Below are 24,067 nucleotides of genomic sequence, written 5' to 3' on the forward strand. Positions count from 1 at the left end.
TCAAAGCGAAATGGATCACAATGATTTTAGATCATCAGTGTAAAACTCAGATGACAAAGAGAAGTGTTATTATGCCCTGAAAAATCTCACACGCTAAAAGCATATTTTTACACACATGCAGTACAAACAACACACTGTACGTAAAGCCCACACTTGAAAACCATACACAAAGCACATCAATAAATAATCTTTTAAAGAAGATAATCATCTCATCTCATTATCTCTAGCTGCTTTATCCTTCTACAGGGTCGCAGGCAAGCTGGAGCCTATCCCAGCTGACTACGGGCGAAAGGCGGGGTACACCCTGGACAAGTCGCCAGGTCATCACAGGGCTGACACATAGACACAGACAACCATTCACACTCACACCTACGCTCAATTTAGAGTCACTAGTTAACCTAACCTGCATGTCTTTGGACTGTGGGGGAAACCGGAGCACCCGGAGGAAACCCACGTGGACATGGGGAGAACATGCAAACTCCGCACAGAAAGGCCCTCGCCGGCCACGGGGCTCGAACCCGGACCTGCTTGCTGTGAGGCGACAGCGCTAACCACTACACCACCGTGCTGCCAGAAAAGGCTTGTTTATGGCTAAAATACCAAGCAATAAAAATGAATACAGGGGACCGTGTGGGCATTTTTTTAAATAGAAAATTGTGATGGTAATATTGCAAACTGTGATTCGTCAACTCCACGTCAGCACATTCCTAATAGAAGCCAGAGCAACACTAGAGTTTAATGTGCTCCCAGGCTTCCTTAGATTGGATAAATGTAGGGATTATGTTGAAAGACTCTGTTTTGGCTGAGTGCCATTTTGCTGCATGGTCATAGGAAAGGGTACATTAATATTAGTTATTCCAGAAAATGAAAGGGTCTTTGTTAAAGACCATAAAATACTAATGTCCCATACAAAGGAAATGATGCACATACAGTTTCAAATGTACTTTTATACCTGCTGTTTAAAGATTAATTAAGATTAACTGACATCTCGGTTAAGGGTAACCACGTCATGTGTTCTGGTAATTACAGGTCAGGTCCATTACAGTAGGTGTACACTAAACTGTACATCTAAAAAAAAAAAAGTGATAAAATGTAGAACATCACAACGCCTCTTTGTAATCAGTTTTCACTTCCTGTCTCTTTATTTGTGAGGCTGCACACACAGAAGATAATTGGGTAAAGAACAAATTTCAACTACGTGACATGTCTGAGTATCAGTGAAAGTATCTTAAGATACAGTGCCATTATTGCGTGACGATTTGAAGGCACTCTAAAAGGCTTCCATTTTGAAAGGCACTGCATTTTTTTTATTTATTCTGAAAATTACAGATAGAAATTGGGGATAAAATCAATCTAAAAGTCTCATCTCATCTCGTTATCTCTAGCCGCTTTATCCTTCTACAGGGTCGCAGGCAAGCTGGAGCCTATCCCAGCTGACTATGGGCGAAAGGCGGGTTACACCCTGGACAAGTCGCCAGGTCATCACAGGGCTGACACATAGACACAGACAACCATTCACACTCACATTCACACCTACGCTCAATTTAGAGTCACCAGTTAACCTAACCTGCATGTCTTTGGACTGTGGGGGAAACCGGAGCACCCGGAGGAAACCCACGCGGACACGGGGAGAACATGCAAACTCCACACAGAAAGGCCTTCGCCGGCCCCAGGGCTCGAACCCAGGACCTTCTTGCTGTGAGGTGACAGCGCTAACCACTACACCACCGTGCCGCCCCAATCTAAAAGTCATGTAGTGTATATATCAATATAGTACTGTATGTGCTATGAGCACTGCCTCTTTATTGTTTATTAGTACATTTAACAGTTATTCCACAAAATCGAGTCGGACATGAGCTGATGGCTGACCAGGAGCGTAGCACCAAGTTGGCTATGACAAGATTGAGTAGAGTAACTGTTTTATTCTGCCCACATTCACTGGATTTTGAGAAACGGAGCATTTTTATTTTCATTCTTTGCAAATTCGATAAATAAAAACTTTGTACAAAACGTCCAACGAAATAATTTCCGCTTAGATTGTAAACAAACCAGCGAAATGACAGTAGCAATTTGCGAAAAATGCGATAATAATCGTTTTTGAAAAATAAAAAAGATACGTTCTTACCATCAAATACTTTTATCCCATATTTTGTTGCTTTTTTGTATTTTGGGGGGTTTTGTTTTTGAGTTGAGTTTTTATTTCGTCCTCGGTTGGTTCAACCAACCATTTTGTTTTTCTCTACTCACGGTATATGAGCTGATAGCTTAGCAGTAGAGTAGCCAATCAGAGCGTGCGATTGCTCATATCCAGTAAATGCTGATAGAATACATATTGATATATTGATTCTCATCTCATCTCATTATCTCTAGCCGCTTTATCCTTCTACAGGGTCGCAGGCAAGCTGGAGCCTATCCCAGCTGACTACGGGCGAAAGGCGGGGTACACCCTGGACAAGTCGCCAGGTCATCACAGGGCTGACACATAGACACAGACAACCATTCACACTCTCATTCACGCCTATGGTCAATTTAGAGTCACCAGTTAACCTAACCTGCATGTCTTTGGACTGTGGGGGAAACCGGAGCACCCGGAGGAAACCCACGCGGACAACATGCAAACTCCGCACAGAAAGGCCCTCGCCGGCCACAGGGCTCGAACCCAGGACCTTCTTGCTGTGAGGCGACAGCGCTAACCACTACACCACCGTGCCGCCTATATTGATTCTACAAACAGAAAAAAACATTTATTATTCTTCTCCAAGCATTGGGGATTTTGTTTGTTTGTTTGTTTGTTTTTCTGTGAAAGATCCCCACTTACTTGCAGAGAGTAATGCCTGGCCTGACCAAAAAGATAGTGAAGGAAAAGAATTAATACATTTTATGATAAATTCCAAACCAAAGGCTCCCCTTCCTGAAACGCAGACTCAGTGGGGCTCAGTTTGCCATGATTCAGTTCCAGTTAAACTGGAGCTGGCTGAGTCAGGTGACCTTGTGGGAGATGGAATAGGGCCAGCGTCATTTAGAGAGTCATTCTTCTTATGAAACCAATTTGTGTTATACCACAGAAGACAATGAAAATTGAGTGATGAGAAGACATTATGACTAATTTTGGGAGGAAAAACAGTCTAAAGACATCTCACTTACCCAACACTTGTGGTATGAGTTACGCAGGGCCTGTATTTCATGTTGCTACCCTAAACCTCTCTTCCATCATTAAGCGCCCGCTGGTCAGTATAATATGCTGGTCATATTCTGTTGGTTGGTGATGCAATTTCTGGACCTGATATTGTCCTCTTCTGATTCTATGGAACTGAGGGCAGGGAAAGAGAACCAGGCGTCTGGGATGGGGAGTCTTTTGGGTGATGTTTCTGGTAATATTGGAAATTTACTGACTCAGTTTTATGACTAGGACATCATTCTAATCATCACTGCGAAATACAAATGGTAATCAGATATCAGTTCAGTTTCTCCCACATTGCCACAGTGGTGCAGAGGGAAGCATTGCTACCTCACAGCTCCAGGGTGTTTGGTTTGACCTGAGCTTGGGTTGCAGTTTGTGTGATCTTTAGTTTTAGTGTCCATGTGGGTTTCCACTAGGCTTCCTGGTTTTGTAGCGGGCATATTGGCTAACTTGCCTATAGGTGTGAATGTGTGTGTGCATTGCACCCTGCAATAGACTGGCATTCCGTCCAGGGTCAATAGATGGATGAACGAACATGAAATGAGCATTTTCCAGTGTCTGGGAGCCGCTTTGAGGTAACTTAAGCTATACCATGATTCCACACACCATCCTGCTGCTTGTTTAAGGTAAACACAGGTTTTAACTTCTAAGTGTTTTTGTTTTTATTACTGTTTTTGCACTGTTAAAAGTGCAAGCCAAAGCAAAATAGGGGTTGCTACTCGGCAACTGGTGATGGTTTTGTTTGGAAGATTCTGTAAGTGAGAACTGTTGGTGTGTGTGTGTGCGCGCACGCTCCCTTGTGCATCTGCTTGAGTGGATGTCGTGTCACTCAGTGCAAATAGCCATATATTTCTTGTAACTAAATGTTGTATTTCTTGGCCGATTCATGGTGAAGGATATATGACACAAGGACCAGGTTTCTCATCCTTATGTGTTCTTGTCCATTGGCTTCTCTTCTCTCAAGGTCTGATACGATCATAGGTGAAGATTTTCCACTGAGTGCATCACACCCACATACTTTTATACTTTACGTAAAGTAAATACAGTCTTTATACTTTTCTTTATATATATAGCTGATAGCCGACAAGGCGCGTAGCGAGTTGGCTATAAGCCATGCATGACGACATTGAGTAGAATAACTATTTCATTCTGTCCACATTCACTGGATTTTGAGAAACGGAGCTTTTTTTTTTCAAATTCGATAAATAAAAACTTTATCCAAAACGTCTGACAAAATCATTTCCGCTTAGAATGTAAACTAATGACAGTAGCAATTTGTGAAAAATGCTTTAATAATAATTATTGAAAAATAAAAAAAGATACGTTCTTACCATCAAATACTTTCATTCCATATTTTGTTGCTTTTTTTTTGTATTTTTGGGAGTTTTTGTTTTCGAGTAGAGTTTTTATTTTGTCCTCAGTTGGTTGAGCAACACGCGCCGCCATTTTGTTTTTCTCTACTAATGGTATATGAGCTGATAGCCTAGTAGTAGAGTAGCCAATCAGATTTGCTCATATCCAGTGATTTTTTTTTTTTTTTTGTGTGTGTGTGTGTGTGTGTGTGTGTGTAGTCCCCAAGTCTGAAACCACATTGAAAAACTGGGATTTTTCTTTTTCCATGTAAAATTGGAAATTAAATGTTGTACAGGTTTTGAAATATTTAAAACAAAGAAAGTAAATGTTCAAAATCTTACTCATTTAATATTCAAGATTCTGCACTATTTCTAAGTCTCTATTTAAATATAAGCAAGCTGTGTTGTACAAAATGTCAGATTTTCCATCATGCCTAATCTCTTCTACTGACGCATTTGTTCAGACGACACTCTGATAGATTTTATCTGAAATGGATCATAAGGCTTTGCACAAACTTGTGGAGTTCATGCAGCTCGAGTGCACACTGTCAGTAAAGCAAAACGGGGACGTACGAAATACTAAGAAGCTGAACTTCATGTAAATAATTCAAGGATTCCACTTTTCACTCAAGCTGTTGTCAGTAATTTATTATGACAATTGCTGTATTAAATTAGAAAAGAATGCAAACTAGTGCTCTGAGAATTTTAGACCTGTACGTAGGCTGAGTGTACATTCAAAACTGGAGACAGAAAGGCTTTTTTTTTTTTTTTGCTTATAGAAACTGTTTTCTATCTGTGGGAGTGTGGAGAACTCATTTTGAAATGTGCAGCTTTATTTATGCAGCATTTATCCTGTACGTGTCTGACCGAGGTTTCATTCTTAAAGGATGGCCTTTTGCTTAAGTTCCATTCTCGACACTTTTTCATATTGATTATATTGTTTTTGCTGTTGACAAAAGAAAAAAAAATGCATTCTAATGTTGGACAATGCTCCACTGGATAATGGGTCCATGGTTTAGGCTGAGGTTTGCATTCAGTCACACGAACCGAAAATGACTTATGTTTTCATTGGCTAGGGAGTTGTAGAGCAAATATAACTTTCTGGGGGGCAAAGTATATAAATCAAAGGGTATCTCTATGTTTGTGTGTGTGTGTGTGTGTGTGTGTTCACCACCTGCCGGACACTGGCTCAGTCTCATTTACTCACTCGCTGGATTTTATAGCTGAGCTGAATGAGAATTGAGAACGATCTGGCTTTCAGATGTCCACATGAGTTTGTGCATAACCAGTCTTGTTTACGGCTGTTTGTAGTGATATTTTAAAATGCTGCTTTCAAACAGATATCATTACAAAAAGCACAGGCAATGCAGTTCTGGTTATATGATGTGTTATAGCTCTGATCTGGCTGTGGAAATTTTAACATTCACAAGAAAGCTCAGACTTTGGACATTGACCTGTTTTTAAAGAGGAAATCTGTGAGACACAGGAAGTGTTTTCAGACTTGGGCTTACGTTCTTACCCTCTGTATCACACTGATATTCTCACTGCCCTCTATTTTCATGTACTCCGAAAAAGCCCACAAAATCCTTAATATCATAAAGACTAGCGTTATTGTTGAGTGCTTAATAGTGCACTGAACCAAGGTCATGTTAAATTCACGTGAACAGACAATAATTTATAGTACTTTAATAGCTGCGTCTATAAAATGTAAATGTTAAAATCATATCCAGAACATTTCAGAATGAGTTTGCTTATATTTTGGTATTGCAGAAAATACGAGTGTAATATACAACACCAGTGAAAACAGCATATGAGGTGCTAAACAATGAATAATTAAAAAAAACACAGAAAAAAAAGGTAATAGGTGTGGATGTAAATTTCAGTCTTCCATACAATACAATGTGATTCAGATTCTTAAAGCAACCATTCAATATTTTAAAATACCACTGAATCATCAACGGAATGATATGATACGGTTCGATTTAATAGCTTTTGATCGATATGCGACCGACTTTTGTTCAGAATTAACAGTGAAAGTACACTAAATGGCCAAAAGTATGTGGACACCTGATGTCACACTCGCACACATTCTTGTTGAAAATTCCGTTCCAGATTTAGTCCCCCTTTGCTGTTATAATAACCTTCTTCTGGGAAGGCTTCCACTAGATTTTGGAGCATGTGTGGGGCTGTGGGGATTTGCTCATTCAGCCACAAGAGTATTAGTGAGATCAGGTGCTGATGTCAGGTGAGAAGGCCTAGGGAGGCAACTGGCGTTCCAATTCATTTGAAAGGTGTTCAGTGGGGTTGAGATCAGGGTTTTGTGCAGACAGCTTGAGTTGTTCAAGTTCAGTTTTGGCAAACCGTGTCTTCATGGAGCTCACTTGGTGTTCCTTGCTTTGACAAGTAACAGCTTTGTGTGAAAAAGTTGAAAGATTTCCAGATTTCTTTTCCTTGCTATTTTCTTCTGTCGAGTTTAAATTAGGTAGGAATATACACGACCGTTCAAAAGTTTGGGGTCACTTTGAAATGTCCTTATTTTTGAAAGAAAAGCACTATTCTTTTCAATGAAGATCACTTTAAACTAATCAGAAATACACTCTATACATCGCTAATGTGCTAAATGACTATTCTAGCTGCAAATGTCTGGTTTTTGGTGCAATATCTCCATAGGTGTATAGAGGCCCATTTCCAGCAGCTCTCACTCCAGTGTTCTAATGGTACAATGTGTTTGCTCATTGCCTCAGAAGGCTAATGGATGATTAGAAAACCCTTGTACAATCATGTTAGCACAGCTGAAAACAGTTGAGCTCTTTAGAGAAGCTATAAAACTGACCTTCCTTTGAGCAGATTGAGTTTCTGGAGCATCACATTTGTGGGGTCGATTAAATGCTCAAAATGGCCAGAAAAATGTCTTGACTATATTTTCTATTCATTTTACAACTTATGGTGGGAAATAAAAGTGTGACTTTTCATGGAAAACACAAAATTGTCTGGGTGACCCCAAACTTTTGAACGGTAGTGTATTAAGGATTGGTGATGTGATATAAGCGCTTTTACAAATCAGAAAATAAAGTACATTATTGTGCCTTTAGGGCTACAATGGCTCGTCACTGGGGCAGTACCCACTAAGGTACTTATTTGTACCCTTTATATACTGCTTTGGAATATATATGTACCTTTTTGGATCTAAAAAGTTACACATAGTTACTTTGAGGTCCAATAATGAGCCCCACATTAGTGTACATTAGGGTAGATTGTACCTCGGGGGACAGAAATAGACTCCTACTGTACCCCTATTTCTGTCAGTGTATGCTCATGTCAGGTGCCTGTTTTCTCTCAGCAGGGGTATAGAGTAACTATAGTAAAACTAAAATGAATGCAATGAGAATGTGGATGTAATTGGCCTGAATCTTGGTAGTTTAATAATTATATTGGACCAAATTTAGAAAGCTCTATTTCTACACTGTTGCTTATGCTGTATGTGTGTCCAGTAGGCATCACTCCCTCTGCCTTCTCTCTGTAGGAGCACTTCAGAGCGGCGGAAGGAGAAATCCCGTGATGCAGCTCGCTGCAGGCGAAGTAAGGAGACGGAGGTGTTCTATGAGCTGGCGCACCAGCTACCCCTGCCTCACAGCATCAGCTCCCATCTGGATAAAGCCTCCATCATGAGACTAGCCATCAGCTTCCTTCGCACATGCAAGCTCCTCGCATCAGGTGCTCTATTCCAACATATGTACATACACACATACAACCCCAATTCCAAAAAAGTTGGGATGCTGTGTAAACTGTAAATAAAAACAGAATATCATGATTTGCATATCATAGAAACCCTATGTTTCATTGAAAATAGTACAAAGACGACAATGCAAATGTTCAAACTGAGATATTTTATTGTTTTTTGAAAAATATATGTTCACTTTGAATTTGATGTCAGCAACACATTTCAGAAAAGTTGGGACAGGGCAACAAAGACTGAAAAAGTTGTGTAATGCTAAAAAAAATTTTTTTTAATAAATTTGGTTAATTGGCAACAGGTCAGTAACATGATTGGGTCTAAAAAGAGCATCCCAGAGAGGCAGAGTCTCTCAGAAGTAAAGATGGGGAGGGGTTCACTGCTCTGTGAAAGACTGCGTGGGCAAACAGAGCAACAATTTAAGAATCATGTTCCTCAATGTAAAATTGCAAAGAATTTGGGGATCACATCATCTATGGTACATAATATCATTAAAAGATTCAGATAATCAGGGAAATCTCTGTATGCAAGAGACAAGGCTGAAAACTGACATTGGATGCCTGTGATCTTCAGGCCTTCAGGCGACAATGCATTAAAAGCAGACACGTGTCTGTAGTGGAAATCACTGTATGGGCTCAGGAATACTTCAGAAAACCATCATCTGTGAAAACAGTTCATTATTGCATCCACAAATGCAAGTTAAAACCAGATATAAACAATATCCAGAAACACCGCCACCTTCTCTGGGCCTGAGCTCTTTTACGATGGACTGAGGCGACGTGGAAAATTGTCCCAAGATCTGACAAATCAAAAGTAGAAATTCTTTTTAGAAATCATGGACACCACTTCCTTCAGGCTAAAGAGGAGAGGGGCCATCCAGCTTGTTAGCAGTGCACAGTTCAAAAATCAGCATCTGTGATGATATGAGGGGGCATTAGTGCACATGACTTGTACATCTGGGAAGGCATCATTAATGCTGAATGATATAAACATGTTTCAGAGCAATATGCTGCCATCCAGACAAAATCTTTTTCAGGGAAGGCCTTCCTTCTTTCAGCAAGACAATGCCAATCCGCTTTCTGCACATATTAAAACTGCATGTCTCCGTAATAAGAGTCCAGGTGCTAAACTGGCCTGCCTGCAGTCCAGACCTGTCTCCCATTTGAAACATTAGGTGCATTATGAAGCGCGAAATACGACAAAGGAGACCCTGAACTGTTGAGCAATTGAAATTGTATATCAGGCAAGAATGGGATGACATTTTCTCTTTCAAAACTACAGCAGTTGCTCTCCTCAGTCCCCAAATGTTTACAGTGTTGTTAAAAGTAAAGGTGATACAACACAGTAGTAAACATGCCCCTGTCCCAGCTTTTCTGAAATGTGTTGCTGACATCAAGTTCAAAATGAGCATACCGTATATTTTTCACAAAACAATGAAATTTCTCAGTTTCAACATTTGATATGTTGCCTTTGTACTATTTTCAATGAAATATAGGGTTTCCATGATTTGCAAATTATCACATTCTGTTTTCATTTACAGTTTACACAATGTCCCAGCGTTTTTGGAATTGGGGTTGTACACACATGCATGCACAGCATATGTACTTGAAGTTCTCTCATAAAGAAGTGAAGAGGTTTAAAAAAAAAAGTGTTAAAAGTTTAGCATGAATTATAACGCATGTTTTGATCCAGTGGCACAGTGGCATGCCCAAGGTGTGAATATGAGGAAACTTGAGGCTGTTGTATGAGGAAACTGTTTGTTTTATTGCAGCCAGGGTGTATTAATGTTGTAATCGTGTTATAGAAAGAGGAGCTGATTTTATGCAAAGCTGTGATTGTGTTACAGGTTATTAGCCCAGCTGTTGCTTTGGGATTATTGGGTTCAGTGGATTCATAAATGCAAAGGCTTTATTGAAATCACCATGTAATAAAAGTCAGCCAATGGATGGAGTTGACAAAATGTTAAATGGTGTGTTTGTATGTGCACTGCTTTGATATCAAAGGAAAAACAGACTTTCTGGAAGTTTATTGAACAATGGAGGATGTGTGTGTGTGTGTGTGTGTGTGTGTGTGTGTGTGTGTGTGTGTGTGTGTGTGTGTGCGTGCGTGTTGTTTTGCATTGTCTGCATTGTCTTAAATTTAAAATTAGAATCTCCGGAAGCCAGATAAAGGAACGTCTCCAGGTTTTTTTCATTCTATCCGGTTCCATCCATTCCATCCTGTTAGTATTGCAGCGAGTGGAAGCGGAATAATTAAGTTTTCTTAGATATTTGCTGATCCATTTTTATTAAATAACCCATTTTTTGGCGTGTTTTATTCAATAAACCTGTTGTTGTTGTTGTTTGGTTACCTGGAATAGCTAAAGGTAAACGTACACATGATTATAAAAGGAAAGACGTGATCTTTAGGAGATGTAGGTAGAATAGCAGCCCGCTGATTGTAAGATGGTACATAGATGGTTTTATCAGATCCTGCGTGCTCTGTGCACAGAGGCAGATCGGAGCATGACTGCTGCTTTCTCGGGGTTTCAGGCCAGCCAAAACATGGGCCTGCCCTGGCGCCACCAGCTCCACTCTTCACCCTATACCACCTTACCCTCAGTGAGGGTGCTAGGGAAACACCTCTTATGTAAGAGCAAGAGGCACACCAACATGTGTGTCACTCAGGGTTATTCAAACGATATATTAGGTACAATTAGCAAGTTGTGTGTTCACATGAATCGCCATACACTGCAAAAAATGGCCTTTCAAAAATAAGAAATAAAAGATGAAAACAAAGCATATTTGCTTGAATCAGGTGAAAAAAATCTGCCAATGGAACTAGTCAAATTTGACTTGGTAAGATTTCTTAAAGTAAGATGAAAAATCTAACCTGTTTTTAGATGAAATAATTCCAAAATAAGATTGGGGAACTTATTATGCGAGATCTGATTAACTCAAAATAATTCTTATAACAAGATTGTACTTCTTACATTTAGCCATTTTTTTGGGGCCTTTTCCACTTGTATTGGATAGGACAGCGTAGAGACAGGAAATGAGCAGGAGAAATTGGGAAATAACCTCAGGTCAGACTCGAACCCGGGTCCCCGGATTTATGGTATGGCACCTTATCCACCTGAGCCACGACAATGCAGTTTGGGGGTACTAGATTCAAAGATTTCAGTAAAGTTCATTTATTCCTGAAACAAGCATATGGTACTTTGTTTTTTTTTTTTTCTTGAAACAAGATGAACCGCATTTGACAAATGTCCAAAATGTACTTACTTGTTTTAAAAAAACCCTTGTTTTATTTTCAAAGGTGCTCCAAATAAGACTTTTTCAAGACATTTTGTCTATACAAGATTTTCAAGATGGACTGTCTAAAAACTAGCCTTTCTAGCTAAATGAGGTTTTGCCTGTTGGGCAATTATGTCTTATAATAAGGGTGGCTAGATGTTTTGACTTGAAAATAGACAAATAAACTTCATAAGACTTTTATTTTTTGCAGTGTATAATAATGTCTGGGTGAAGCCCTTTGTTTTTCCAAGTTTCTGAGGTGTGTGGTGTGAGCTTCGAACTTTCTTTACTGCACAAAGCCAAGCTTTAATGCCTAGCAGCTAACTCCCACCAAAACTGTCTTTCTGTAGATTTTTTTTAATCTGTTAGAATAAAGACTGAATTGGCTGCCAGACCTGCCTAAAACAAAATGTACTCATTGTCATTATCTACAGTGTGATTATTTTGCTGGGGTTTACATCCTGCTGTCAATTATGAATTTGCGTGTCAAATATCGGGACAATATTCCAGACTATTTTAGCATTTGGCTGGGCTGGAAATGTTGGTCAGATAATAGGTTATTAAGGTTGCTGGAAACACATGGAAACATTTTTGAAGAAATGATGAAAAAGTATGAGCGTGTTCCATTGGCTCTGCGGTTTGTCTCTTCTTTCCTTCTTGGAATACTCACACAATGATAGTTGATGGAAACAGTGATTTGAATTAACTTTGCCACTTTCCAGAAAATCGCTTAACATCTATAAAACATTAGCAGGCGCTCATACCCAATCATTTCTATAAATACTCTCCACCAAAGATAAGCAGTCAAAAAGCAATAGTTCTCCATCAGTATTAGAACTGAGCGCGGTCAGTGGTTTTGAATAGAGAGACTACCTGAGTGTGGAGGTTTTGAGATTTGCATCCTGTATAAAGTCTTTGGGTTCAGAGGTCAGTCTCTGTGATTGAGAGGACATGATCTAATATTAGCTGTCTGTATGCCATTGAGCTGTTTGCTTCCGTTAGCATTTTGTCAAACACTAAATCTTGCACCGAGTTACGTAAGACAGCTTAAAATTCTTCCCCGAGTGCAGTTCAGCTGGGCATCATTTCTTCCAGATGTCGTGGTACAAACTTAGTGTCATAGTCTGTGGTCCATTTTGGCCCTGGAACAGGAACACAGTCAGTCAGACTGGTATTTTTTTCTTCACAAATACCAGCTCGTTTTTGTGATCATGTAAAGCCGGGAAAAGCGATGTTCTTGAAAACTTAAAACGAATCGAAGATTCGTTTTATTACAAAATGAAAGTCAAGGTCTTGGTTCCCTCAAGCCTTTTAAAGGTGTAATTTTCTAGGGCTGCAGGTCTCCAAGCTCGGCTCTGCTCCAGCTCCAGGCCTGCGTAGTCCTTGAGAATGCCTCTTATCTGAAGGAAGCACACTGGAGCAATCACATGCTTCCGATCCCCCATTGTGGAGCCACTCTGTGTTCTCCTTCTGCTGCTCACTCCACCTCCTCTGAACTCACGGCAGAACCAACACCGTATTTACTAACACACTTGCGCACTCCGATGGAGACAGCCACGCAATAGAGCCTCGTGTTCAAAATATTTTGCTTTCGCTAAGGATATGGGTGGCAGTGTTTATACCTGTTTATGCTCACTCATTTGAATTAGAGGTAGATTAGTTTACGTAGGAATTAAAATTAGAAAACAACTACCGTGTGGTAATTTTAGAGATATTTTTATTAGGCATATAAAGTAATTTGTGTGTGTGTGTGTGTGTGTGTGTGTGTTTGGGTTTATTAGACTACACATAGTTTGTCAAGAAATGCAAGATAAAATTGGACTACTGTCCTTATAATATCCTGAATTTTAAGAATCCTTGTCATAAATCTTCATACCAGACAGTCTTTAAAAGTTTACAGCTAGCATTTGTAAAGGAAAACACTTCCTTTTGTTTTAGTTGGTCACATGTGCACTGAATTTTTCTCTCATCTGAAGTGAGTTAATATGATTGATCGTGGCTATTAGGTGTGTGTGTGTGTGTGTGATTCTGCAGGCGAAGTGGCCCAAGGGAAGTAACAAAGAGGAGGTTGCTGTTTTGGGGAGGATTAAGAGTAGCAGGATGAAGTTGTTCTGATTTGATTTGGCGAAGGGCCATGACCTTAAATCAAAACAATATGAATGTGCCCACACATACAAACACACTTTAACATCTGTGTGTGTGTGTGTGTGTGTGTGTTGTATTACAGGTCACAGTACCAGTGAAACAGAAATCGACAGACAGATGGACAGTCTTTATTTGAAGTCACTAGAAGGCTTCATCTCTGTGGTAACATCAGACGGAGACATGATCTTCCTCTCAGAGAATATCAACAAATTCATGGGGCTGACACAGGTGAATACACAAACAAGCACGCACATACACACACAGCTATTAGAGATAACGGGTAACAAAGCAGGTCAGTTCGAGCTCCACTTTTGGCCAGTAAATAAGAGCTGTATGACTTAGTGTGTGTAGTCGCATGTAGAGCCAGCACTGTAGGAACCATGTATCATTCTGGAGCCACACCAGTATCTGTTACACACACACACACTAAGCTGGTCAGTCTTTTTGCCAAGACATAATGAATGTTAAAGGTTTGTAGTTCTATCTTTTTAAAACCCCACAAGCTCAAAACTCTCACATATTCAGAGGTGGACAAAGTACCCAACTTCATGACTTAAGTCAAAGTACAGATCCCACTGGTCAAATGTGACTCCAATACAAGTGAAAGTTGTCCAGTCAAATTTTTACTTAAGTTAAAGTCCTGAAGTACTTGTTTTTAAAAATACTTAAGTATTAAAAGTATATTTTCTGTCAACGCATTGTTGTATTATTGCCACAACGCTTACAAAACCTAGTAATGCTGTTACCAAAGACAGAAATGTGAATTCACAAAATGAACGCATGCTGTGCCATCATGGTGGTTTAACATTAAGCTAGCTAGTCAGTGAAACTCCACCTGACATGCTAACAAACTCTTTTCAAACTCAAAATCATATTGGGTAGCTAATGCTATTAGAAAAGAAAGATTTCTACATTCTGTTTATTGGCAAGATTATGCTAAAACATATTTCTGAAAGGACTTCGGAGAAGTTAATGTTGTTCATGTTAGCGTAACTCCCTTTTTACACGCTAACTAACAGTGTCCAAGTTAACTAGCTATGTGTAAACGTTAACCGTGGACAAGGCTATGGCAACTTGGCGGGCAAATCCATAGAAAGTCATTTGACTAACCAGACTGCATAGCTATTGCAACGTTATCGCTAGCTCTACAAACACAGACAACTTCGTTGTAAGTTTTTAATAAAACGTTTATATACCTCAATATGCTTCCGCAGGTCGGATGGCGAGTTTTTGTAGGCCGTGATGTGGTTTGTTTTCAGCAAACATTTAAAACGTAATGAATCTTTAATCCTTTCAGAAAACTGAAAAATGGGTTCTAGCTATAGCCATGGACATACATTCTCCAGAAGAACCACCTCCTTCCATTCTGCCATCAACTGATTGTGTTCAAATAATGCTGATGAGAAATTGAACTTGATTTTATACAGTCTACGGACAAGACGTGACCCTAGTGATTACTGACAGGCTGTCTGAGTGTCACCTGCGAAAAAAGCAATCACGTTTTAGAAAAAAACCCATCTACTTTTAAAGCCACTTCATAGTAACGAGTAACGAGGACCTTGATAGAAATGTACCGTAGTGGAGTAAAAAGTATGATATTTGTCTTTCAAATGTAGTGAAGTTAAAGTCATAAGTGTCCAAAAAATAATAATACTCAAGTAAAGTACAGATACTCAAAAATGCCGCTTTTCCACTACCAACGCGGCTGAGTTGGGCTGAGCCGTGCCGTGCTGAGTTGGGCTGAGTCGAGCTGAGCGGGGCTGTTGGAGTTGCATTTCGACTACAACCGCGCTGAACCGTGCTGGCTGGAAGTGGGTGGACACATTGGGTGGAGTTAGCGAAAGTGGGTGGACGTCACGTGATGTCGTTAGGCGGCGCAAACAGTGACATCAGTGACCTTTTAAGCGGTAGTCTCATGACCTGGATAGTAAACAATAAACATGGAGGACATGGAGTCGTTAGTGTTGCTGGTCTTGGTGCTGTGGCTTGTTGTCACCGACAACGCCAACAGATACTGGCAAGAGCGTATAGATGAGGCGAGGCGCATAAGGCTCCAGAAATTCTCGTAATTCGTAATTCTCTTTCTTCCGGGTTTACGGTGTTTACAGATCCCAGCGTGCTCGCAGGGCGTGTGTGGGCATGTGAGGACACTCCTCCTCACCAATCAGTGCACAGGAGAGTGTCTCCTCACGCCCCTAGCCCCACTCGGCTCGGTTTGGCTCACTTCAGCCCCACTCCAAAACCGTGCGAGTTTTGGGGGCTGAGCAGGGCTGAAGCGAGCTGAGTCGTGCTGTTCTGAGGTAGTCGAAACGCGAGCCGTGTCGGGCTGAAGTGAGCTGAAAAAGGGTAGTGGAAAAGGGCCATAAGTGTACTTAAGTACAGTACTCAAGTAAATGTACTTCATTACTGTCTACCTTTGCACATATTCATGTCATTATGAGGACATTTGTGCCCAAACAAACACAAGCATTACAGCCACTGCACCAGTTACCCAAGATAGCTATAGAATAATAAGCATGTATGTTTATGATCTCTCACCAGGTTGAACTGATAGGTCACAGCATCTTTGATTTCACTCATCCTTGTGACCACGATGAGATACGCGAGAACCTGAGTCTCAAAAACGGTAATTTCCCAATCCACCAACCCACAAATGACCACTGGTCCTGCACTAGTTGTTCATCCATTATTTGTGGCTGCTTAGTCATGTAAACTGAAGTAGATGCAATGATTTGAAAAAGATTGCACTGTTGTACAGTAGGTAAGGCTGCACAATATATCATTTGTTAATTGTTATCACAGGATTTTTTTTTTTTTATAGTGATATTAGCATTGGTAGTGATGTAACCCAGAAATACTCATTTACAAGGAATCTGGGTGAAAATAGACTGCTTCAGGCCTAGGATCCCAAAAAAAAGCCGCCAGTTGAACTAACAGCTAACAGCTGTTAGGGCATAGTGGTAGTTCACCAAAAAAAAAGTTCAGTTAAGGCCATGTTTAAGGCCCAGGCGTTGGGTTTTAATCCAAATCCAGATACAGATAGTGCTACTGCAGTATGCAGATGAACTCCTAACAAAAAATAGTTTTATTATTATCATCGCTTTATTCCTGGAAGAAGTGTGAGAGATAATCTGGGTTCATGTAAGAGGTAAACTTCCTGTTATGGTAAGTCATGACACTGACTGGTCTAAAAATGAAATTTTTTTTTCCACATTATTTTCTTTATCAGTGACTCATCTTAAGAGCACCAGTGTTATTCATTTTGAAAGATGTGTGTACCGCGTGGGTTTCCTCCGGGTGCTCCGGTTTCCCCCACAGCCCAAAGACATGCAGGTTAGGTTAACTGGTGACTCTAAATTGACCGTAGGTGTGAGTGTGAATGGTTGTCTGTGTCTGTGTCAGCCCTGTGATGACCTGGCGACTTGTCCAGGGTGTACCCCGCCTTTCGCCCGTAGTCAGCTGGGATAGGCTCCAGCTTGCCTGCGACCCTGTAGAACAGGATAAAGCGGCTAGAGATAATGAGATGAGATGAGAAGATGTGTGTAATTGCAGTGTGTAACAATATAATTTCAGTATACTTGTTTGACCTGATTGTCCAGCCCTAATATTCGGAGAGTCCTAAAATTAAGGCAAGCGTGATCAAGTTAAAGGGAAACTCAGCAAACAGAAAAAAAAGAAAAGAAAAATAACACTGCTGTATGATGAAATAACGAATGAATGTTTAAATGAACTACGTTCCCTTACAGAAAAACCACATGAACTTCATATGTGATTTCTCACATGTGAAATATGTGGAAAATGTGTTTTGCACATGGGAAACATGTGGTTTTGGCCCAATTTTATGTGAATCACATGTGGGAATGTTTTACACATGTGGTCAGCATGGTAACACATGTGGTAACGTGATCACGTGAAATACATGGGAAATTCATGTGTTTTTTCTGTAAGGGTTCGAAAACAAGGACCTGTTTTCTACTTCTGTGTGTATAATATGCTTAGGCAGAGAAAAAAAGGAAGGAAGACTAGCTATGTAAAGAAAAAATAGCCAGAAATATTAGCCCACCCTGTCTGTTTGACCCTTGCACTCCTGCCATTCTTTCGTCTACTCACCACTCTTTGTGACCTGTGCTCTTCCTGTGGCCCTCTCGCTGAGCCTCCTGCAGTCTTTCTCCTGTGTTTTTGTTTGGCCGAGTTTCTTTGTTATCGAGGTCCTTTGAGGCCATTTGCTTCACTGGCTACAATGCCAGCCATATTTATTTCTTCTTAAGCTCCATTAGATCCCAGAGACTGTAGCTCAAGTTGTTTCCATCCCTCTGTCACCCTTGTATCTGGCGAAAACAGTCCACACTCGTGTGCGAACGTTCTTTACTCCAGACCTAAAGGTCAAAGTCAAGCGTTATGTTCAGAACAGAAACTTAGTGTTGCCTCATCTAAAGTAGGACTTTGAGTAAGAATTTGTATATTACAGCATGCTTTTCTTTGACACGGGTGCTCTGACAGTGCTTATGCTGGATATCATCCTGTATTGCTGCACTGCACGCTAAACATTTCTTGAATTTATTTTTATAGCGACCAGAATCTAATATCATTTTCATCTATTTCTCACTAAGCACAAACAGGAACAGTTTGTCTGTGGTTGCATTTTGGTGCAGGTGTGGGGAAGAAAGGCAAAGAGTTGAGCACAGAGAGAGACTTCTTCATGAGAATGAAATGCACTGTGACAAGTCGAGGACGCACCGTCAACCTTAAATCAGCCAGCTGGAAGGTACATAATGTGTTTAACGAAGATGATTATCTGGTATAGAGCCAGAGCTGATTTGTGGCTGACAATATTAACCCTTATCCACATGGTTTTACAACTTTTGACTGAAATTGGTGCGATATTTTGTTATAATTTGCTTGGCTAAAATGTCTGATTGTGGTTCATCTTAACATTTGGGCACTGGTTGTTGCTTTTGATTCGAACATTGTAATTTAAACTCCCATGACTATTAACCATTATCAGTTGCTCGGCTGTATATGCTTGGAGTCTGTCATATCACAATTATAAATTGCTTTGAAGATGTTGGATAACAATCATTTTAAAACATATTTGTGGTATAGCGATTGAACCTGCTGAACAGTGACTTCATTGCTAAGTAGTGAACAGAAAGTGAACTTTCCATCCACAAAATACAAGAAAGCATTTTTTGAATCACTGCTTCCCTCCTTCAGGTGCTACACTGCACAGGTCATCTTAAGGTGTACAACAACTGTCCTACACACACTCTATGTGGATATAAAAGTTCACCACTCACCTGTGTGGTCATGGTCTGTGAACCGATCCCTCACCCCTCCAACATCGACACACCATTTGACAGCAAGACCTTCCTCAGCCGACACAGCATGGACATGAAGTTCACCTACTGTGATGAAAGGTAACACTCATCCACACACACAAATAGATGCACATACCGGTGCAAGGGACATTCATTCATTCATTCATTCATTCATTCATCTTTAATAAGCGCTTTATTCTGGTCAAGGGAGTCGTGGATCTGGTCATCCCTAAACCAAAGAATCTGAGAACCTGGAGGAAATCCACATGAAAATAGAGAGAACATGCAAAATCCTCAGGATGGAGCATGATGTATACAATCAGTCGTTTCACTTTCTTATGCGGAACAACATCCAATAACCAACCAGTCTGGTTTCAAAGCAGCACAGTCCACAGACACGGCTCTTGTGGCTATTACTAAGAAGCTTCACGCTGCTAGATCAGCCACGATCATCAATGCTCTTCCTCCTTGACCTCCGAGCAGCCTTCACAATATCAGTCACAAGACTCTTCTGTCTATCCCCATGAGCCTTAGAATTAGTGGTGCAGCATGGTGTTGGTTTGTTTCCTGCCGAGACAACCACATGAGGTGACACTGTTACTTAACTGGTGTCCCACAAGGTTCAGTGGTTGATCCTTTTCTATTCACCTACTCTTTTAGTGAGGTTATAGCCTCATATGGTTTTTCATATCATGCTATGCCGATGACATATGATTCAACATTCGTTTATTTTTAGATTAATTTATCTCAAAATAAACCTTGATTTAAAATTTCTAATAAACTATTGAGCATTAATAGTCAGCTCATATAGCACCATGTGAAGGATATGACCATGAGCAAAGACAACAATTCCTAGAATAAAGTAAAATTGCTTAGAAAACTGTAACCCAGTAACACCTTAATAATGGTTAATGATCATTGGTTGCATGCACATTAACAGGTGGCACGACACAATGGGTCGGCGCAGTGGTTAGCACCGTCGCCTCATAGCAAGAAGGCTCTGGGTTCGAACATCACAGCTGATGGGGGCCTTTCTGTGTGGAGTTTCCATGTTCTCCTCGTGTCTGCGTGGGTTTCCTCCGGGTGCTCTGGTTTCCTACACAGTCCAAAGACATGTAGTTAGGCTAATTGACTACTCTAAATTGTCCATGATTAAGTGCAGCAGAGGAGTGACGAGCTAGCTGTATTTAATTAGCCAAGGGACCCAACCCAGAACACACTAAATGGGTGAAGAACATGACACAATGAGTAAATACATCCATCCATTATCTGTAGCCACTTATCCTGTTCTACAGGGTTGCAGGCAAGCTGGAGCCTATCCCAGCTGACTATGGGCGAGAGGCGGGGTACACCCTGGACAAGTCGCCAGGTCATCACAGGGCTGACACATAGACACAGATAACAATTCATACTCACATTCACACCTACGGTCAATTTAGAGTCACCAGTTAACCTAACCTGCATGTCTTTGGACTGTGGGGGAAACCGGAGCACCCGGCGGAAACCCACGTGGGAGCATGCAAACTCCACACAGAAATGCCCTTGTCGGCCACTGGGCTCGAACCCAGGACCTTCTTGCTGTGAGGCGACACTGCTAGTACACCACCATGCCACCCCGAGTAAATACACTTAATCGATATATAAACTTCATGTTGTCGATTATATGTGGCAAAATGTTGTGACAGTGGTGTAGGTTTCATTTAAACTTGGTGGGAGGACACTGCTCATTGCACTTGATCCACTGTATGATTTAAGATTTAGACTGTAAATTAACAATGATGTTATAGGCTCTACCTATGAGCTTTCATAGGCTTTTTTTTTTTTTTTGGAAAGTCATGGCTCTGGGCAAGGAGATAGGAGTTTTTATAGTCAGATAATTTATCCTATTTATAGTGTGTAGAATGTGGTGTGGGAGTCAACCCTCATTTGCACTATGGAGGAGGATATCACAAAAAAATTTCTTCTGTGAGTAGCTTATAATATCATTTTTCTTCCAAAGAGGACAAAATCCCAAAATCTTACAAGTAGCAACTTTAATTCTATAAATATAAAATTGAATGCTCTTTAATGATAAAATGGATCCAGTCCTTTTCTCTGCACCCATGTTAATACATCACATTACAGGCATTTAGCAGACGCTCTTATCCAGAGCGACATACAACATACCCAGAGCAGCCTGTAGAGCAGTTGGGTGTTAGGTGCCTTGCTCAAGGGCACTTCAGCCATTCCTGCTGGTCCAGGGAATCAAACCGGTGACCTTTTGGTCCCAAAGCTGCTTTCCTAGCTATTAGGCCATGGCTTATATTATATATAGGCTCCACGTTCTACTATATAACCTATATATAAGAGCCTATGAGAACTGGGCAAAAGTCACATTATGTCTACTTTCATTTCAGAATTAAACTTTGTGTCCGGAGTTACATTTTGACTGTGCTCAATAAGCAAATATTGCCGCTTTTCCACTACCAACGCGGCTGAGTTGGGCTGAGCCGTGCCGTGCTGAGTCGAGCTGAGTGGGGCTGTTGGAGTTGCATTTCGACTACAACCGCGCTGAACCGTGCTGGCTGGAAGTGGGTGGACACATTGGGTGGAGTTAGCGAAAGTGGGTGGACGTCAGGTGATGTCGTTATGCGGCGCAAACAGTGACATCAGTGATCTTTTAAGCGGTAGTCTCACGACCCGGAGAGTAAACAATAAACATGGAGGACATGGTGTCATTAGTGTTGCTGGTCTTGGTGCTGTGGCTTGTTGTCACCGACAACGCCAACAGATACTGGCAAGAGCGTATAGATGAGGCGAGGCGCATAAGGCTTCATAATTCTCGTAATTCGTAATTCTCCTTCTTCCGGGTTTACGGTGTTTACAGATCCCAGCGTGCTCGCGGGGCGTGTGTGGGCGTGTGAGGACACTCCTCCTCACCAATCAGTGCACAGGGGAGTGTCTGCTCACGCCCCTAGCCCCACTCAGCTCGGTTTGGCTCGCTTCAGCCCCACTCCAAAACCGTGCGAGTTTTGGGGGCTGAGCAGGGCTGAAGCGAGCTGAGTCGTGCTGTTCTTAGATAGTCGAAACGCGAGCCGTGTCGGGCTGAAGTGAGCTGAAGCGAGCTGAAGTGAGCTGAAAAAGGGTAGTGGAAAAGGGCCATATATTTCCTCAATTCTCTACTGATTTTTAACATTTACAGTACAACCCCTTTTTTGTCCAACATCATGCCCATGCGTATTCAATACCATGTGCAATATATTTATTTACTGTCTTCATTTTATTGATAGGCACCGTGTTCACTGTTCTGTGTGAGTGATTATATTATATCATCACGTGATAGCTGTCATTAAGTTTCTGTTCTACTCTGTAAACTGGCAACAAATTCCTTGTTCACTCAGGATTACTTGGCCAGTAAAGCAGATTCTTTATTTCTGTATTCTGTACATTATACTCAGTGTTGGGCACGCTACTTTCAAAAAGTAATTAGTTATAGTTACTAGTTACTTTTCCCAAAAAGTAACTGAGTTAGTAACGGAGTTACTTTGTCATAAAAGTAACTAATTACCAGGGAAAGTAATTATTCCATTACATTTTGTGTTACCCCCCCCAAAAAAAAAAAAAAAATCAAATTCAATTAGTGTAATCATAATAAAAGTGAATGTTAAATGTGTTTAATGACTGAAATTGACACTTAACAGAACCAATTAATAACGTTATCTACACTATATTAATATTTTTGTGGGATAATTTGAGATAAGACATCTATCAAATTTAATATATTTTTGTAGTTATTAAAATGGTTATGTTACTAATTACTGGCCACTGACGAGGACAAATGCTTTGTTCCTCGACATAATGTGCATTGCACGTAGACGTTTTTGCCTTTTATTTCAAGTAATGAAAAGTCCTGGCTGTATTTCCAATGTGAAAACGCAGTGCTGGGCTGACCGCTCGCCATCGCTGTGTCTTCTGATTGAAAGTGTGCGCAGTAGTGCAGTAGGCGGAGCCTACCTACGTATGCTGTCCAAATCTACTCTGATTGGCTTACTATGCCGTTGTCTCTCATCTCCCCGCCCCACACTAAAGCAGAGAAAAGAAAGGCTGAACGAGCAGCGTGCCAGATGAAAACAGCTTTAATAAAGTAACGCATAGTATTTTATTGTAAGTAACGGGAACGGCGTTATAACGATGTAAAAAGTAATTAGTTAGATTACTCATTACTAAAAAAAGTAACGCCGTTTATTTCTAACGCCGTTATTCCCATCACTGATTATACTACCATTATACAGTTAAAGTTACTAATTCTTTCACTGGCTTCACTTAACACAGCAGCACAGCTGTGGTCAGCCACTAAGGATGAACAGTTAGTGTTAACTGGCAGCACTATTTGAAATCAGTCATTCATACAACGCTAGAGTGTGATAAGTTTGGAGAACGTTTCAGTGTCAGTGCAATGACCTTGGGATGAGAAAGTGGCATTAATCTTTCTCAGAAATGTGCAAACAAGCTGAAAATCCTCCCATAATGACAGCCATTAAGATTGTATGCTATGCAGACCAGACCATGTGAAATGGATCATTATTAAACAGAGGTGGACAAAGTACCCAACTTCATGACTTAAGTCAAAGTACAGATCCCACTGGTCAAATGTTACTCCAATACAAGTGAAAGTTGTCCAGTCAAATTTTTATGTAAGTTAAAGTCCTGAAGTACTTGCTTTTAAAAATACTTAAGTATTAAAAGTACATTTTCTGTCAACGCATCGTTGTATTATTGCCACAACGCTTACAAAACCTAATGCCGTTACCAAAGACAGAAATGTGAATTCACAAAATGAACGCATGCTGTGCCATCATGGTGGTTTAACGTTAAGCTAGCTAGTCAGTGAAACTCCACCTGACATGCTAGCAAACTCTTTTCAAACTCAAAATCATATTGGGTAGCTAATGCTATTAGAAAAGAAAGATTTCTACATTCTGTTTATTTGGCAAGATTATGCTAAAACATATTTCTGAAAGGACTTCGGAGAAGTTAATGTTGTTCATGTTAGCATAACTCCATTTTTACATGCTAACTAACAG

The 24,067-nt window shown here is 40.6% G+C and overlaps 1 protein-coding gene across 1 annotated transcript in view; it reads left to right on the plus strand.

Annotated features, from left to right (window-relative positions):
• epas1b (endothelial PAS domain protein 1b) overlaps positions 1 to 24,067 on the plus strand; it is a 60,768-nt gene that overhangs the window by 11,099 nt on the left and 25,602 nt on the right. Inside the window, exons 2-6 of the mRNA XM_060925609.1 lie at positions 8,057 to 8,247; positions 13,769 to 13,914; positions 16,228 to 16,312; positions 18,339 to 18,451; positions 18,901 to 19,103. Coding sequence (XP_060781592.1) covers positions 8,057 to 8,247; positions 13,769 to 13,914; positions 16,228 to 16,312; positions 18,339 to 18,451; positions 18,901 to 19,103 — 738 coding nt within the window. The remainder of the gene's footprint in view (positions 1 to 8,056; positions 8,248 to 13,768; positions 13,915 to 16,227; positions 16,313 to 18,338; positions 18,452 to 18,900; positions 19,104 to 24,067) is intronic.

Source organism: Neoarius graeffei, chromosome 7 (assembly GCF_027579695.1).
Source record: "Neoarius graeffei isolate fNeoGra1 chromosome 7, fNeoGra1.pri, whole genome shotgun sequence".
In the NCBI taxonomy this organism is placed as follows: domain Eukaryota; kingdom Metazoa; phylum Chordata; class Actinopteri; order Siluriformes; family Ariidae; genus Neoarius; species Neoarius graeffei.